Below are 19,213 nucleotides of genomic sequence, written 5' to 3'. Positions count from 1 at the left end.
ATTCTTGGATTTTGTTGGTTGTTGATGCAAATGTATGTCTTGTATGTCTCTGTATGTTTTGATATACACGTGACAAGTAAAGCTAATCTTTTAAAAGATAAAACTAAGATGATCATTCCAGTGCAGGGAATATCCCTTTAAATGTTAAGGAGCTCCAAGTCCCAACCTTCCATTCATCGCTCTCTTATCGGCGACTTACAGGTGATAGATCTCAGCTGGACTGGTTAGCTCGTTCTTTTTTGACGGGGGGATGATTAAGGGCAGAAACGAGAGAGAGAGGACTCCCACCTTGATCCGCTTCAACAGCACGATGCCCGGGCGAGCGGGAAGCCTGTTGTGGCTCGCCACTTCAGCCCTGTTACTGAGGTCGTCAGAAGGTAACGGGACGGGAGCTTCCGCTCGTCATTCAGCGACTGATTTCTTCTTCACGGTCGCTTAACTTCCGTTCAAGTGGCCGGGAAAAGCTTCGACCTTCACCTCTTAGTCATGCGTGTACATCTTATCAAATGAAGTGAACACCTTGGTCTAGGATAAGGCTTGCGATGTTGTGGCTGAAATTGAGAGCGCAGGATTTTTTTCTTCTCCCCCCCCCCCGGATTCAGTTGCGTTCCAGCCTAAACTCTAGAATGGGACTATTAACTAGTTCACACTCGGAGATGTTCTGACGGAACGGCTGGTTGTCTTGTTAAGAGTAACCATTGGAATCTCCTTCTCCCAACCCTGGTGAACCACTTAATTTCACTGAAGGGAGGGGAAATCAATCGTCATGAAGAGTTAATTTTTGAAATTACTCCATTCATTGGTTGAAAAGTTGTAAACGATAGAGCCTTGTAGGAGAAGGCTGGGCGAACGATGCTGCTTCAACCCACACTTTTAGACACTATGTTTTTTAAGAGGTACATCTCTGTACTGTGGGAGGAAACCAACGCACAGTTTGTTAGAGAGGACGCCGGAATGGAACTCTGAACTCCGATGTCCCTAACTGTACTAGCGTTGCGCTAACCGCTACGGTCGCACCCGACGGAAACCCACACGGTCACGGGGAGAATGTTTAATAACTGGTGGGAATCGAACAACGGTCTTACAGGGGGCGCTGTAATGCATTATGCGAACTGCAGCGCCACTCTACCACCCTTCCTTTCCCGCCATTATCGCCTCACTTATCAGATGCCAGCATCGGCAGCCCTTTGTGTTCTTGCTTATCACCTTCCTAGCTATCTCCACTTTCCCTGTCCCCCTCCTCAACACCTTGTTCAATCTTTTATTTTGTCTGCTTTTGTCTCCCAAAGCCAATACTTAGTCCACCTGTGCCTTCCCAAATGACTTCCCTTTCTCCTGTCCTCTTATCAGATTCCTCCTTCTTTGGCCCTTTACTTACTTCACCTATCCTCTCCCAGCTTCTCACTTCATTTCCCCTTCTCCTGACCCCACCTTCCCTTCTCCTGATTTCACCTCTCACCCGTCAGCTTTTGCTCTTCCTTCTTCCCTGTTACCCTCCCCACCTTCATATCCGGCTTCTTCCGCTTTCCTTTCCAGTCCTGATGAAGAGTCTTGGCCCGAAACATTGACTGTTTACTCCCATCTGTATATTCTGTCTGACCTGCTGAGTCCCTCCAGCATTTTGTGTGTGTTGCTCTGGAATTCCAGCATCTGCAGAATCTCTTGCGAATCTTCTGTGGTGATGGAATTGTGTCCAGCTGTGGACTAATCAGTGTACTATACATTTCAAGCAATAACCTCATATCCTTGCGTTCTATGTAAATTCTTTATGAATGTGATTTTCTCTTTTTTTTTAACTTGAAGGAGCAGAGCCAGTGACCTGTGGTGCCACCTCGCTGTGCTGGGACATTACATCACCCGTCACCTTCACTGGGTAACTCCAGCAAGGAGGATTCCATACAGTTGTAGATGAAGACAGCAAACCTGCTGGGGCCCTCTGAATGGATTAGTCGGTGACATCGCTGTACAGCAGCTGCAATTGGGTTTGAAAGACGACCATACAACTGCATAATTAGTCCATTTGTCCCATCATTCACTCAGGTCTGTTTATTTTATCCCTCTCAACCCCTTTCTCCTGCCTTCTTGCAGTAAGCTTTGATAATCTTACCAATCAAGAACCCATCAACCTTCACTTTAAACATACTCAGTGACTTGGCCTCTACAGTGTCTGTGGCAATGAATTCCACAGACTCACCACCCTCTGGCTGAGGAAATTCCTCATCTCTGTTCTAAAGGGTTGCTCATGTATTCTGAGGCTGTGCACTCTGTTCCTAGACTTCTGCAACTTACCATTTTGGCCCAATTACCCTGAGTGATTAATTAACCCACCAACTTTCATTTGAAACTGGAGCATCCAGAGGAAAGCCATGCGGTCACCGAGAGAATGTACGAATTCCTTACAAACGGTGGTGGAATTGAACCCAGGTCACTGGTGTAATGGCATTATGCTAACCACAACACTAGTGTGCTGCCCCAAATTTACTGGAATTATCTTTTTCGCCCCAATATAATATAAAATATTTCAACTGGAGAGTGTTGAGTACCTTCAATACGCTTTCTGAGAGGTGGTGGGTGGGAGAGTCACTGACAAGTGCTCGGCAAAGGGTTGAATTGTCCAGGGATGGAAGGTAATGGGTCAAGTGCTTGAAAGTGGGATTAGTACAGATGGTTGCTCACTGATCAGCATAGACCTGAGTAGCCTTTTTCCATGATGTGTGACTGACTTGAAATGTGTATCTCTACAGACTCGGTTCGAAATGAAGTGGCTTAAATATTTAAGATGCTGGAGGGACTCAGGAGTTCAGGCAGTATCTGTGGAGGGAAATGAAGTCAAACTATTGAATATTGAAAGGTCCGGGCAGATTTCACATGAAAGAAATGCTTCCAATAGTCCGAGAATCAAGGACCAGAGGGAACAGCCTCAGAAAAGGTTATCTCCTCGGAATAGAGATGAGGAAGAATTTCTTTAGCCAGGATGGCGGAACTTGTGGAATTTATTGCCACATATGGCTGTGGAGGCCAAGTATTTGGGTATATTTAATATGGACGTTGATAGGTTCTTGAGTAGTAAGAATGTCAAAAGTTATGAGGAGAATGGTGTTGAGAGGGAAAACAAGACCATAAGACACAAGAGTAGAATCAGGCTGTTCAGTTTATATTCCTCAGCCAATATTGATGGTAGAGAAGACTCAATGGACCAAATGGCCTAATTCTGCTCCTATGTCTTATGCTCCTAGGAGGGTGGTCAAGTGTGAGTGCAGGAGGAGGAACGTGGGGTGAAATTGGAGGGTTAGAGGAAGAACAGGACAGTATTGGGGATTTGAATATGCAAATCGATGGACTGCATATGGTTTGCCAACAATTTCTTGAGGACAAAGATCTGGGTGGCGAATGTTGGCTACAGATTGAGAACTTTTTTTTAATAAAATCGGAATTGTTTGAGAATGGACCCCTAGTTGCTTTTTTAATATGTTTTTTGTTTCTATTCTGTAGGAAACTTTACTTAAACTACAACAATGTTCTTGACATTGGAAAAATGAATTCTGGTTCCTGGTGGCTGGAACCAAGGGTGGAACACGTCCTACACCTCACACACGCAACCCAGTCATCAACCTGGAAAATCTACACCATGTGTAGGTTGAGTTGCTGTTTCCCCTCTACCTTCCCCCTTTTTCCATTCCCCATTCTGGCTCCCATCTTACCCCTTCTCAAGTGCTCAACATCTCCCTCTGGTGCACCTCCTTCGCCTTCTTCCATGGTTCACTATTAGATCCCTCCTTTGGCCTTTTCTCCTACATATCACCTCCCAGATTCTTACTTCACACCCTTCCCCCAACCACCTACCATCCCCCCTCATCTATCACCTGGTTTGTACTCCTTCTTCCCCCCCCCCCCATCTTGTTCTGGCTTCTTCCCCATTACTTTCCTGTCCTGATACAGGGTCTGAAACCGAAATATCAACTCTTTATTCCTCTCCAGAGATGCTGTCTAACCAGCTGAGTGCCTCCAGAATTTGGTGTGTATTGTCCCGGATTTACAGCATCCGCAGAATACTTTGTGTGGACATAACATTTATTTTTCCTTTTACCATGCTCAAGCCCATTGATGTTTGCAGGCTGGTTGCCTAGACAATACTCAACCACAGATGTGGTGTTGGTTCTGGCATCTAACAATTGCGAGACACCACACAAAGTAGTAGCTGTGGGCCACCTGACACCTCGGACCTGCCCCATAGGACTTCCCTCTGCTGCTGCTAGTCACCTGAATATAGGAATGATGTGGAAGTTTTAGAGAGGATGGCAGAGAAGAGTTACCAGGATACTGAGTGAACAAGAAAGCATATCTAATGAAGATAGGTTAAATGAGCCAGGGCTTTTCTCTTTGGAGTGAAGGAGGATGAGAGGTAACTTGATAGAGCTGTACAGGATAAGAGGCTTTGATAGAGTGGATAGCCAAGACACGGTAGCATAGTGGTTATTGTAGACCATAAGACATGGGAGCAGAATTGGGCCATTCAGCCCATTGAGGCCGGACTGGCATTTCATCACAACTGATCCTGGATCCCATTCAACCCCAGACACCTGCCCTCTCGCCATATCCCTTGATGTCCTGACCAATCAGGAATGTATCATCTTCCACTTTGAATGTACCTCTGGACTTGGCTTCCACCGCAGTCTGTGGCAGTGCATTCCACAGATTCACCACTCTTTGGCTTAAAAAAAACTTCCTTCTGTTCTAAAAGGTTGCCTCTCAAATTTTGAGGCTGTGCCCTTTAGTTCCTGATACCTTCACCTGAGGAAACGTCCTCTCCACATCCACCCTATCTAGTCCTTCCAACATTTGGTAGGTTTCAATGAGATCCCCACACATTCTTCTGAATTCCAATGAGCACAGGTCCAAAGGTGTAACACCATTACAACACCAGTGACCTGGGTTCATTTCCCACCATTGTCCACAAGGAGCTTTGTTCGTTCTCCCTGTGGCTAAATGGCTTTCTACTGGGTGCTCCAGTTTCCTCCCACATTCCAAATACCCGTAGGTATGGGTTAGTAGGTTAATTAGTCACATGGGTGTAATTGGGTGGTGTGGGCTGAAAGCGCTTAATACCTTGTTGTATCTCTAAATTAAATTTAAATATTTCCCTCTAATACCAGGAGGAATAATTATAAGATGACAGGAGGAAAGTTGTTAGTGGGGATGTTAGAGGCAAGTTCTTCTGCAGTTGTATGGGGTGCCCGGATGATGGTGGAGGCAGATACACAAGGAGCATTTGAAAATCTCCTAGATAGACATAAGTGATAGAAACATGGTAGACTATGTGGGAGGGAAGGGTTAGATTGATCTTGGCATATAGTAAAAAGTACAACATCTTGGACTGAAAGGTCTACTCTGTACTGTAATGTTCTATGTTCTTCTGAGCCAGTTCCATGTGGTCCTAATTCTTCAAAAATGTCTCCTTCCCCCACCACTTAAAATCCCTCCCATGACCAAATCTCCACAGCCCTCTGAGGTGGCAAATTCCAGAGGTTCAACACCCAGACAACATTTGCCAGGCTGTTGCTGGGACTTGAGGACCTGAGTTATAGGAAAAGTCCAAGTAGGTTATGACTTTATTCCCTGGAGCGTAGAAGAATGAGGGGTTATTTGATAGTGGTATGCAAATTTTTGGGGATCTATATGGAGTAAATGCAAGCAGGCTTTTTCCACTGAGATTGGATGAGACTAGAACTCAAGGTCATAGGTTAGGGGTGAAATACTTAAGAGGAACAAGCAGGGGTATTTCTTCACTGTGGTTCAAGTGTGGAACGAGCTGCCAGTGGAAGTGGTAGATGCAGGTTTGATTGCAACATTTGAGAAGTTTGGATAGATACATAGGAGGGCTATGGTCCAGATACAGGCCACTAGGACCAGGCAGCATAACAATTCATCATGGAATGCCTAGATCAAAGGGCCTATTAATGTCCTCTGAGAAGAAATTCCTACACATCAGTTATAAAGAATTCTCCCTTATTGTCTGACTACATCGTCTGATGAGTCTTTCTGACTAGTGGAGACATCTTAGCATAAACCGTGATGCAAGGTGATGCAAGGTTTTGACCTGAAGTGTCAACAATTCCTCCAACTGATTGATTCCTGAATTCCTCCAGCAAATTGCTTGTTGCTCAACATCTGTCCTATTATGCCCCCTGATGAAGTTGCTGCACATTCTTCTGAACTCCAAGGAATATTTTGAGTTCAATAGCAGCTCGATGAAACCCTGGTTAGACTACATTTGGAATGATGTATTTATTCTGGTCACATCATCATGGGAAAGATGTGCAAACTTTGGAGAGGGTGCAGAGGAGATTTACCAGGATGCTGCCTGTATAAGAGAGCATATCTTGTGAAGATAGGATGAGTAAGCTATGTCTTTTCTCTTTGGAGCAAAGGAGGATAGGAGATGATGTGTACAAGATGATAAGGGGCATGGATAGAGTGGACAGCCAACATCTTTGTCCCAGGGCAGACACAGCTAATACAAAGCGGCATAAATGTAAGATGATTGGAGGAAAGTATGAGGTGGGGGGAGGAGAATATCAGAGTTATGTTTTTCTTTAAAAAGTGGTGGGTGAGTAGAATTCACTGCCAGGGACGGTCATTGATGCTTTTTATTTACTAAGAATGCCTGCAAGAAAAAGACTCTGAGTAGTATTTGGTGACATTTATATACTTCGATACAAGTTTTACTTTGAACTTTGAAACTCTTCAGCAAATAAATGATAGAAAAATGGAAGGATATGTAGGATGGGAAGGGTTAGATTTATTTTAAAGTGGGTTAAGATGTCAGCACAACGTCGTGATGGCCTGTACTGTGCTTTTATGTTCTGTGTAATACTGATCTAACCTCTTCAGCTGTACGTGATTTGCAACTCTCTCATCCCATGAGCTAACCTAGTGAATTCCCACACCATCTTCCTCTTTGCTTCCAATGTGACCCAGACCAGACGGGGAATCTCTGACCCATGATAAAGGTTGGCCGCAGGACTAGTTCTCCTTTTACAGGGGGCTACTAACTCCAGTCTGGCACCAAGCTACTTCAAGAGGTATTGGGAGGGATGGACAAACCATCTGGTTTGAGTGCTATAAATTTCTTATCTAAGTGCCATAATTTCCTCCTGTCATAATGTACAGTAACCAAAACTTGATTGTCAAAATAATTCAATGTGGACTTGGCAAAGCTGCAGTTCATTTGATGTGTGAATTTATTTTTGCTTCCTTTCTCCGATGACTTTGAAGGTCCTCCACACGTAGAGGTGTTAAATGGAAGTGTTACAGAAGTACAGGTAATTTGGTTGGTGGTATGTGGTCGAATGAATTGTTTAAGCTCAGCATTTCATTTGCCGTGAGCTTCAACCTGCTAGCAGTGGCACCTTTTTGCTTTCTAGGGAGTGGAAGACGCTAAACAAAGTTTCCTGTTCCGAAGGAACGCAAAGCTTGGCTGTGAGGGAGAAGTCCTTTACTTTTTAGGGACACACGATTTGTCATTGGCGATAGGTGAGTCATGTTGTTTAATTCGTCTTCTGGATAATTAGAAGCGAAAGCAATTCTCACTGGGGAATGTTCAGGTTGGGGAGCATTTGTGCAGTGAAACAAGTCCACCCAGCTTATGAGTGCCCGACCTGTGTACTTCCCACAGAAACAAATGTTTGGGCGGCCGACAGGTGGGCTTTGTCGGCTGCTTTGGGACTGTAGGCATCTTCTGCTGGGAGGGTGCTCTGTTCATGCCTGGATTTTAATTATTTAGAGGTCCAGAACCTTAGCAGGCCCTTTCAGCCAATGAGCCATCATTGCCCAAGTACACCCATGTGACCAATTAACCTACCAACCTGTACGTCTTTGGAAAGTGGGAAGAAATGAGGAAACCCATGTGGTCATAGGGAGAGCACCCAAACTTTTCCAGACAGCGGCGAGAATGATCCAGCTCATGGGTGCTATACTAGTGCTACACCCAGCACTGCACCGCCATCCTGTCTGGGTTATAAACAGTCCACAGGAATGGAACCCTGGGGAGTCGTGTGTGTTGTTATAATCGGTCCCGAATGTGATATGTTATCAGCTGCCATATTACTGTGAGTGCTTACGGTAAATGTCAGCATCAATCCTTTAGCTAACTTCTAACCAGTAACGATTTCTAATTTCTAAGGTGGCATTCTAGCGTAGTTAATGTTAAGCTTTACAGTGCCTGGGATTTGGGTTTCATTCCCGCCACTGTCTGTAAGAATTTTGTATGTTCTCCCTGTGACTGGGTGGGTTTCCTTTGGGTGCTCTGGATTCCTCCTGCAGGTCAGTAGATTATGGGTATGCTATAAGCATGACAACACTTACATGCTACCCCCAGTACATCCCCAAACCGTGTCGGTCATTGACACCAATAACACACCTCACTGTATATTTGGATGCTCTTATAACAAATAAAACTAATCTTATCCTTTCCTTTCAGTTTCTGCTGATCACTTCCCTTTGAAGATCAACACCGTTCCCACTGGACTAAGCTTCTTCTGGGGATTTAGAACCTGTTTCCTTAAAGATCCCCTCTGCACTCTTCTGTTGTTTGATGTAGATGGCAACAAACTGCATCAAGAGATTGTCATACATCCAAGCCTTAACATCACGGGTTTAACGCCATGTAGACACTACATCGTATGTGTGTATATTATGGAGCATGGTGTCTGCACTGTAACACTAACAGGTAGTGTATGTGTTCTTGCTGTCCTGCTCTCCAGATGTTAAAAATGTTCTATTGCTTATCCGAAAGTCTGTTGTCATACTTTTCTGACAACATTTACCACCAAAAAAATTCTGTTGCCCTCTCAATTTTGCCACGTCAACTGTCACATTGTAGCTGCAAGTTCTGGCCACTGAGTGGCGCCTTGAACCACAACATGGAACATTATAGCACAGTTCAGGCCCTATTCCCTATGATGTTACTCTGATTTTTTTTAACCTACTCCAAGATAAATCTAACCCTTCCCTGAAATTTCCATTTCTATCTTAATTTTGTATTTTTAATAACACATTTTCTTTTTAGCTGTGGGCAACACCAGATGTATTACATTTAAAACTACATTAATACCAAGTTTATTCTAATCCAATTCTATGGAGTACTTGGTTTTTGAATAAATCTAAATCTTTAGAAAGGGATATTTTGTACAGATTAAGATTTTTTTTTCAATAACAGTTCTCTTATATTAGATCTGGGAACACTGGGGCAAAAATATTTTCTCTCTTTGGGCATCATTATCACCTTGGACAACTAACTGCAGGCTGGGTCAGTCTGAGCCCTGGGTTTCCTGTTGACTGGCCTCATTGTAGTCACAGCCAGGATGAGTTGCCCTAAGAAAAGATTCTTTTCCTTCCTACATCTAATTTGCAGCCCGATTATCTACCACTATGATATGAAAGTGAATATTACTGACCCTGAGCATGTGCATTAGATTCATATTCATTTATTTACCACATGTAAATCAATATGTACAGTGAAATCTAACTAAGGGTGTGCTGGGGACAGCCTACAGATATCACCACACATTCTGACACCAACATGGCATGCCCTCAATATTGGCAGAGCACAATGACACAGCCCAAGAAGCAACGAAACAACAGCAGCAGAACAAGTCCCTTTCCTTTCTCACCCACACACACTCTGTCCTTTGATCCCATGACAGTAAAACCTTCCGGGACTCCTGGCTTCAGCCATTGGATTGACCTCCTGGACTTCTGATTGACTTTCGGGTTTCGATCTTTGGTATCAACCCCCAGACTAGCCGATGAGTCTGGAGCTCTGGGTTCCATCAAACTCCAGGCTCACTAAGTCACTGGCCTACATGTTTCCTGCTTGCATGGACATCTGATCCAGGGAGTCCCAGGTCTGGGACAGCCCTATTTCCACGGGATGGCCACACCCACATCATTGGCTTGGACTCTGGATGTCCAATAATATTAGAAAACATGAATAAATATTTTCTAATTTTGAATTCAACACATTGCTGGTTGTTCTCTCAGCAGAAGTCAGCCAGGTACAATGTAGGCAGAAGGAAAGTGCTATTCTGGTCAGAGTTTGTATAATGAAATAGTGATGGGAGATATTTCACATCTACCTGAGGAGGTTGGCCCTTGGTTACACAAATAAAGATTGATACTGCATTCGAGGGCCTGAATCAATTTTGATTATACTTGAAATTCAAAATAACTGGAAATATTCAATGGGTCAGGCAGCATTTGTGGAGAGTGTGAAAGAACATTTCTGGTTGAACACCCTTCATCGGTTCCAAATGTGGAAGGGGAACACCCTCACCCTCCTGAGTCTTTCCAATATTTTCTTGTGTGTGGATTGTTAGACCACAGCTGACAAGATCAACTCAGCAGTAATGTGACTTTTTTATGCCTGTGAGACAATTTTGATTCTTGCTCTAGGTATCCAACAATATAATTTTTTTAAAAAAATAAGCTTTCTTTCCAAATAGATCAAACTGTGATTTGAAGGTTTGTTTTTAAAATATGCAAATTTTTTGCACGCCATTAAAGATCCAAATTAGTGATTCTTACCAAAGGTAACTGATCTGAAATATTGCTTCCAGAGAGACTGTCTGACCATCAGAATGTTCCAATCTTTTTATCCAAGTTGGAATTGGTTTGTTATTGTCATGTGTACTGATATGCAGTGAAAACTGTCTTCTACAGTTTATACAGATCAAAACATTAAACAATGCATTGAGGTAGAACAAAGTAAAGCAATAACTTTGCAAAATAAACAGCAACATTTGCAGAGAAAGTGCAGGTAGACAATAAGGTGCACAATCATAAACTCTGAAATCAAGAGTCAATATTATTGTACCAGGGAACTATTGAATAGTCTTGTAATATTGGGGTAGAAGTTGACCTTAAGCCTGATCATGTGTGCTTTTAGACTGTTGTATCTTCCCTGATGGTGATTGGGTTGGGGAGAAGCAAATTTCTACAACTGTACCATGGAGAATATTCTGACTCACCACCTAGTTTGAAGGCTCCAATGCACAGGAATGAAGCGAGCCAAAGCTGCCGAGTGTTTTTGACTCCGCCAGGTCCATTGCGGGCACCAGCCTCCCCACCGTAAAGGACATCTTCAAAGGCAGAACGTGAAGAAGGGCGAGCCCTTTGTTTTCATTTCTAGGATCAGGAAGGAAGTACAGGAGCTCAACATCTTGAGGAACAGATTCAACCCCTCTGCCAACAGATTTTTGACGGTTCATGAACACTACTTCAAATTCCTCTTTTGCACTATATATTTTAACTTGTAATGTTTTTGTCTTGCATTGCTGCAACAAATCAACAAATTTCACAATGTATGTCAATAATAATAAATCTGATTCGAACTGTATTCATATTCTAATCTTTGTATAGAACCCCTGCCCGCCAGCAACCTGAGCCTAATAGCATCAACTTCCAACAGTGTCACCATTTATTGGGACAGGCCAGCTCAGGGGGACGTGGACTGGTTTCAACTGGATGTCATCTTGCCTGAACGGAACGGCGAAGACACTGAGTCGCTACTTCAATCGTACAACTTGACACAGAGTGGGGTTTCCTTCCTCATCGATGGCCTGCCGGTTTGTCAACAGGTGCGTGTTTCGCTCAAGAGTGCATGTGAGGGAGCCGCAGTGAAAGAAAGCACAGATTTGTCTCTGGTGGCTGACACAGGTGAGACTGAGATTTCTGAATGGACAATAAATTCGTGAACATTATTTCATCATTCTTACTCTCTGCACTGTTTATTCAGTGTGTGTGTAGTAGATAAACATTTATATATTTATTTATTTATAGTGTATCTTTTGGTAGTATATACACTCAGTACTTAATAAAGTGGCCGCTGAGTTTATGTTCATGGTCTTCCGCTGTAGGTCATCCACTTCAAGGTTCAGCGTGTTGTACACTTGGGTGCTCTTCTGCACACCACTATTGTAATGTGTGATTATTTGAGTTAATGTCTCCTTCCTGTCAGCTTGAACACGTCTGGCCCTTCTCCTCTGACTTCCCTCTCATTATCAAGTCATTTTTGTCCACAGAACTGCCACTCACTGGACTTTTTTTTTGTCATATCATTTTCTGTAAATCCTTGAGACTGTTGTGCATGAAAGTCTCAGGGGAGCAGCAGTTTCCGAGATGTTCAAAGCACCCCATCTGGCACCAACGATCATCCCACAGTCAGTCATTTACATCGCATTCCTTCCCCATTCTGCTGTTTGGTCTGAACAATGACTGAACCTCTTGACCATGTTGGCATGCTTATATGCATTTAGTTGGTAAACGTAACTGTAATTTACTGTGTATATCAACTATATAATATACAGTATGTACTATAATGTATATAATCTGTAGTGTGCATAATGTAGATATATAGATTTCTTCTCATTTATAGTATACTTCGTGTATCACTTCTGCAAAACAACAAATTTCATGACGTGTCATTGATAATAAACCTGATTCTGGCTGTGCACAGTTGCAATCACATCTGTTCCTTGAAAAAGAAATGGGTGTGCTATTAGAAGGAACTCAATGAGGGACAGAGTGTAATAAAATCAGTTAACCAAGTGCTGGAATTGATTACTGACGTAACAGCATGATGCAGGATTCACTAGTGCCAACAGTTGTACGGAAGGGAAGTCCTGTTTCACAAACTGAATGGAACTGAGGAGGTAGTGTGCTGATCCCCTTGGGGTGGTGGGTGGTGGGGGGGGGGTGGTGGGAAGACACTTGGACCGCATACAACCCCCATATGGGAAAGAGCGTTTGGGAGACTGGCTGGCTTGATTTGCTGACTACCTCTGGGCTGCAGGCATCTTCTGCCTGCTGGGAACTCTGTATCAATCTCTAGTTGAGTTGAGCAACCTGGTTTAACCACACATTGGCCTAGGGTATTATTTAAATACATTGGATGCATATTTCTGACGTGAAGAATTTGGGTTGCAAATACTCCTCAAGAACTGTGTGTGGTCATACCCCGTGGATGAGGCTGTATCTGGTCTTCAAAGGGGTTACGTGGGTTAAGGCCACACAGTGTCACTGCTGATTAACTAAACTCTGAAAACTCATTCTTCAATCACCCTTGTGCACAAGGTGAACAGCGTGGCTCCTGTTACCAAACTGCTCTGAAGTTTGAACAGAGAAATGCCATTGCTGTGCAGAAATTGACTATTTGGAAACAGAAATTGATCCAATCTGATTCCCATCATTTGCATATTTAAATACCAATATTTTGAGTGTCAACTAATTAAATCAATGTGTTAAAGGCCAATAATACTGGAGAATCAGTAAAATGACTGTCCAATAGTAAATGTTGTCCTAGAATCCGTCGTTTGCATTTTTTATCTTGATACGTTAGCTGACCTTCATCCCCAGACTTGAACCGAGAGGTTTACAAAGGGGAGCGAGGCTTCCAAGGGTCATGTTCAGCCTGGAAGCGTGCACTATGTCTGCTTACTGTCTCTGTCAGCTTATCATCTTGCCTTGCTGAACATCCAGCTGATAAAGGGGAGTCCAGCTCTGAGGTTTTGTTCAACTTGAGACTGTACAGTGTCCACTCTCTGTGCTGTCAGTACACCATTTTAACTCTTGACTTGCTGCAACTTCCACAACGGGGGCGGGTGAAGTGTATTTAACTAGACAGCTCCAAGAATCATTACCTTGTCGTGGTGGAGAGGCTCGAGTTCCTGAGATCTCAAGAGCGATGCTGTCTTGAATTTAGCCCTCCGGAGCCTAGCTCCTGATAGGGTCTCCCATGGCGGTAAGGTCAAGGGTGAGGTTCCAGAGGAAGAGTGATCCAATCAGGACCTCAACGATGGAGGTGGCAAAAGATGATGTCACATCACGATGGCAGGCTGCAACAAAAAGGGTGCCCAGTTGCCTTGTACTCCATGCACTGTGGTGGTTGCCCTTGCATCCGCCTCCCCACGTTAAAAGTCAAGCACAGGCAATCTCCTTTAAGGGAATCTACACCTGCGTTCCAATTATTGTGATTAGCGAGTAGTGAAGGGGGTCTGGAAGCTCCTCGTTCAAACTTTGTGGATTGTAATCGGCCTCTCCAACCATGTGAATCCACCAATAGATAACCCCATCATACTCAACTCGAGTGTTCATAGTACTGTTCAGTAAGAATTCGGACTGCATCAGGTGGCGAGTGGGATGAGATTAATGGGGCACAAGGGGCATGGAACCTAGATGGTGTGGTTAGTGTTTTTGGAATGGAGTGTTTCAGAAGGCTATGGGGTGTTCACCAGAAATTTAATCCAGTGAGAAATGGGCATCCATGTGTTTCTTGCAAAGATTTTGACATTTTAAAAAGTCCTGTTTAAAATTTCAGTTGCATAATGTTGAGCAGCTTTGAAGAACACGTAAATAAAACTGGTGAATTGGTTTAATGTTGCTATGTGTATGCAAGTACAGTGAAAACCTTTTTTGCGTGCCACCTGTACGGATCATTTCATCACATCAGTACATTGAGATAGTACCAGGGGAAAAGCAGTAAAAGAATACAGATCAAAGTGTGACCGAGAAAGTGCTTGTAGACCAATAGGATGCAAGGGCCACAATGAGGTAGATTGTCAGTCCATCTTGTCATTTGAGACTTTATTCAAAAGTCTTACAATAGTGGGATCAGATCTTTCCTTGAGCCTGGTCGTACACGCTTTCAGGCTTTTGTATCTCCTGCCCGATGGAAGAGGGAAGAATTGAGGGGTGGGAGTGTCTTTGTTTATGCTGGCTGCTTTACTGAGGTAGCAAGACATAGACAGAATGCATGGAGGGGGCTGGTTTCTGTGAGGAACTGAACTGTGTCCCCAACTCTGCAGTTTCTGGGTTGAGTAGTTGTTATACCAAGCCATGATGCATTCAGACAATGCATTCTACGGGGAACTGATTAAAAGTTGGTGAGGATCTGTAGAAATAAAGCTCATGTTGACAAATGATTGAGTGGATTTGAGGAATTTTACAGATCCAGAGTGACAATTCTGATTATGGTGACTGACTGTGATTGACGACAACAACAACCTCTCACTCAATGTCAGGGAAACCAAGTTTTGTGACTACAGGAGGAAGAGACTGGGGGGCCAATGACCAGTCCTCATCAGGAGAATCCGAGGTAAATTCCTCAGCATTATCATCTCAAAGGATCTGTCCTGTTTCCAGCATGTCCGCTTTCCTTGCAAGAAAGCATGGCAGCCACTCTACTCTCTCTTACGAAGATCTTGCATATTTGGCATGTCATCTAAAACTTTGATAAACTTCTACAGGTGAGTGTTGGAGAGTGACCTGACTGGCTGCATCACCGCTGGTATGGAAACACCAATGCCCTTGCATGGAAAAGCCACAAATAGTAGTGCGCATAGCCCAGTCCATCATGGGTAAAGCCCTCCCCACCATTGAACACATCAATATGGAGCACTGTCGCAGGAAAGCAGCATCCATCATCGAAGACCACCATTGTCCAGGCCATTCTGTTCTTGCTGCCGCCATCAGGAAGGAGATTCAGGAGCATCAAGTCCCACACCCCTAGGTTCAGGAACAGACATTGCCCCTCAACCATCAGATAACCGGAGCAGATAACTTCAATCACCTCAACAGTGAACTGATTCACAGTGCATGTTCTCAGTATTTATAGCTGAGTTACTTAATTATTTTTGTATTTGGGCAGTTTGTTGTCTTTTGCGCATTGGTTGTTTGTCTCTGTCTGCTGTTTTCCATATATTTACTGTAAATGCCTGCAAGAAAATGAATGTCAATGGTATGTGGTGATGTACACTGTGTGAACTTTGAATTTTAATTCCTTTATGTTAATGGTATGAATGCAAAGACACTATCAGGTGTCCATATTTGCTGCTTGCACAGAGCTAGAAGGGAAAGTGAATATTTTTTGCATGCATTGAGAAGCGTGTTGTGTAGTGGAATCTGTGCTGGTTTGTGATGAGCTGCAGGGTGGTAACCAGATGGTCTGTCTACTTTGTTATCAGTAGAGGGATTGAGTATAAACATATGCAAATCTTGCCAAGTTTGTAAAGTGCTTGTGAGATCCATCCCGGAATGCTAGGAGACTGTGTCCAAGCCTGCTGGAGGCATGTCCTGGGGTTAAAGGACTGTGTACGTGTAGGTGTGAGGAAGGAACGGGGACTATTTTTGTTGTTTTATGTAGTTCTGCCCAGCATTGTGGTGATGCTATGTTGATGCCAAATTGTGTGGAGAAGCCAGCAGGCTTGCTCCCACCGCACTCTCAGGGGTGTTGTTTTTAACACAAATGATGCATTTCACTGAACTTGAACCTTGAATCTAAATCTTGTCTCTATGCCTAAAGAACATAAAACATTACTGCACAGTACAGGCCCTTCAGCCCACAATGTTGTCCTGACCTTTAACTACTCTGAGATCAATCTATCCCTTCCCTCCTACATAACCCTCCATTTTTCTATCATCCATGTGCCTATCTAAGAGTCTGTTCAATGACTCGGATGGTATCTCTCCACACCCCCAGCAGCACATTCCGTACACCAGCCATGAAATTAAACTTGCCTCTGACATCCCACCCCACACCCCCATACCTTCCTCCAAACACTTTAAAATTATTGAGGATCAACTTTAATTGCCCCATTCATTTACATGTATTAGGAATTTGCTGTGGTGTTGGCATAACATGCAACAAAAACAACATTCAACAATTATAAAGAATTGCTATTTCCACACTGGGAGGGGGAAAAATCTCTGGCTGTCCATTCTCTCTATGGTTCTTGTGCAGCTCTATCAAATCACCTTTCATCTTCCTTTTCTCCAAAGAGAAAAGCCCTAACTCACTCAGCCTTTCCTTGTATGACATGCTCTCTAATTCAGACAGCATCCTGGTAAATCTCCTCTGCACCCTCTCCAAAGCTTTCACATCCTTCCTATAATGAGTTGAACAGAACTGAACACAGTGCGTCAAGTCTGTTCTAACCAGAGTTTTGTAGAGCTTAAAGGAGGATATGGAGTTAGTCCCTGGGATTCTGGGCATGAGATTCCTGGGACAAGGAGCTTCTGCAAGGTGAGACTGAAAGGGACTGGCCTGTTAAACTTTAGAACAATTTGGTGACACGACCATGCTGTTCTCCTTGTGCACAAATAAATAGTGTAATTGAGGAATGAGTCTGAGTTTTCAGGGGTCCATTTAATTGTACCAAATTCTGGGAGTGTGTGGCAGAGGAGAGCATTGCTTCCATAAGGAGAAGACAGAATCACGTGATGTAGACAATCTGCTTGTACTTGTCACGTGTGTATGAGATTTTGCCAGTGCTGGAAATCCAGAGAGAGAGAGAGAGAAAGACACACACACATCCCACCACCACCACCCCCCCCCCTCCCAGTTCAGGCAGCACCTATAGAAGGGAATAATGAGCAGTCAACGTTTCTGGCTGAAACCCTTCATCAGGGTTCATGTAAAATGAAGGAATTCAGCAGATCAGGCAGTTGTCATTTTGGGCTGAGACCCTGGAAGGGAAAGGGGCAGAAGGCCGAGTAAGAAAGTGTGTTGGGGAAGGTGGAGAAGATGCTTGTTTCTGAGGCTTTTCAGTTGCAGCTGTCGGTAACTTGCTTTTAAGATGTTTAGAAACATTCCTCAATTAAACCACATAAAACTAGCATCCCCTACTCTTTCAGCTCCAGCGAAGTTGTTGAAGCTTGCCCAGACCACTGCTGCTGCTGATGGTTACAGCGTGTCCTGGTCAGTCTCAGGAGATCCGTCTCAAGTCCTCTTCCGAGTCTATAGAAATGGACGTCTGCAACTGACCCAGAATCAAATGGAATACGTCACAGTGGGCCTTGAACCTTGCACCGAAGAGATGTTTATGCTGGAGGTGGTGTGTAGGACCGGAGCTGTGGCTGACAAAAAGACAATTGTTGTGACAACAGGTCTGGGGCTTTACTTTTTTTCAGTATCATGTTTTATGTAACATGAAATTTATTGCTTTGTGGCAGCAGTATAGTGCAATGCTTAATATATGCTATAAGTTACAATAAGAAATGTATATACAAAAATGTATTTCTGTATTCCCTCCCTGATGGTAGCAATGAGAAGAACGTATGTCCTGGGTAGTGAGGGCCCCTTATGATAGATGCAGCGCATTGAAGATGTCCTCGATGGTGGGGAGCCTCGTGCCCGTGGTGTTGCTGGCTGAGTTTACACCCCTCTGCAGCTTTCTCCTCTCGTGGCCCCTTCATACCAGATGGTGATGCAACTAGTTAGAATGCTCTCCACGATACATCGGGAAATGTTCCATCTTCCTTTGGATTTAACGTTTATGGAAGAGTTCAGGATAACAATTTGTTTCCTTGGTTTGAAAAAATGTACCTTAAATACAAAGGACAAGCAACAGACAATCGGCAACTTATCCAGTGATGCTGGCAATGAGGACAGACAATTCTCCTTGTACTCTGGTGACTTGATAGAGGTGAACGAGATGATAAGGGGCATAGATAGAGTGGACAACCAGCTCCTTTTTTTTCAAGGTTGGGAATCTCTAACACAAAGGGGCATGACTTTTAAGGTGAGTGGAGAAAAGTATAGGAAGTATGTCAGAGGGATGTTTCTTATCAGTGGTGGGTGTGTGGAAAACACTGCCAAGGTGGTGGTAGAGGCAAATTCATTAGGGACATTTAAGAAACTCTTGCACAGGATGATAGAAGAATGGAGAGCTATGTGGGAGGGAAGGGCTAGATTAGTCTTGGAGTAAGTTAAGGAGTTGCACAGTATCGTTCGTTGGCATGTACTGTTTGATGTTCTGTTATTCGATACGTATTGTAGATGTATAGATTTTCCTTGTATTTGGGTGTACAGTTAGTGTAACACTATTACGCCATCAGCAACTGGGTTCAGTTCCACCACTATCTGGTGTACATTCTCCCCATGACCTCATGGGTTTCCTGCGGTGCTCCATTTTCCTCCCACATTCCAAAGCAGTACGGGTTAGTGAGTTAAATGGCCACATGGGTGTAATTGAGCAGTGTGGACTTGTTGGGTCAGAAGGACCTGTTACTGCGCTGTGTCTCTAAATAAATTTGCTCGTTGAAGCACAGTATATGCATATCCTTAGCATGAGACAGGAATGATTTCAAGTGATATGGGTGAAATGTGACTAGATTGGATCAGCACAGACAAGTTAGGCTGGTGGGGTTGCTCGTGTGT

General features: G+C 43.7%; 1 protein-coding gene across 1 annotated transcript; it reads left to right on the top strand.

Annotated features, from left to right (window-relative positions):
- The first annotated feature begins 216 nt into the window (after nucleotides 1-216).
- Nucleotides 217-17,981, top strand: LOC132397654 (uncharacterized). Its single transcript, XM_059976422.1, has 8 exons — nucleotides 217-377; nucleotides 1,804-1,873; nucleotides 3,493-3,632; nucleotides 7,276-7,322; nucleotides 7,425-7,533; nucleotides 8,480-8,728; nucleotides 11,419-11,715; nucleotides 17,689-17,981. Exons 1-8 carry the CDS (start codon nucleotides 251-253, stop codon nucleotides 17,979-17,981), a joined length of 1,332 nt encoding a protein of 443 aa, XP_059832405.1. The 5' UTR covers nucleotides 217-250.
- The last annotated feature ends 1,232 nt before the right edge of the window (nucleotides 17,982-19,213 follow it).

This window comes from Hypanus sabinus, chromosome 8, assembly GCF_030144855.1.
Source record: "Hypanus sabinus isolate sHypSab1 chromosome 8, sHypSab1.hap1, whole genome shotgun sequence".
Taxonomy (NCBI): Eukaryota; Metazoa; Chordata; class Chondrichthyes; order Myliobatiformes; family Dasyatidae; genus Hypanus; species Hypanus sabinus.
Note: the sequence above shows the minus strand (reverse complement) of the source record. Positions and strands in the feature narration are given on the sequence as shown.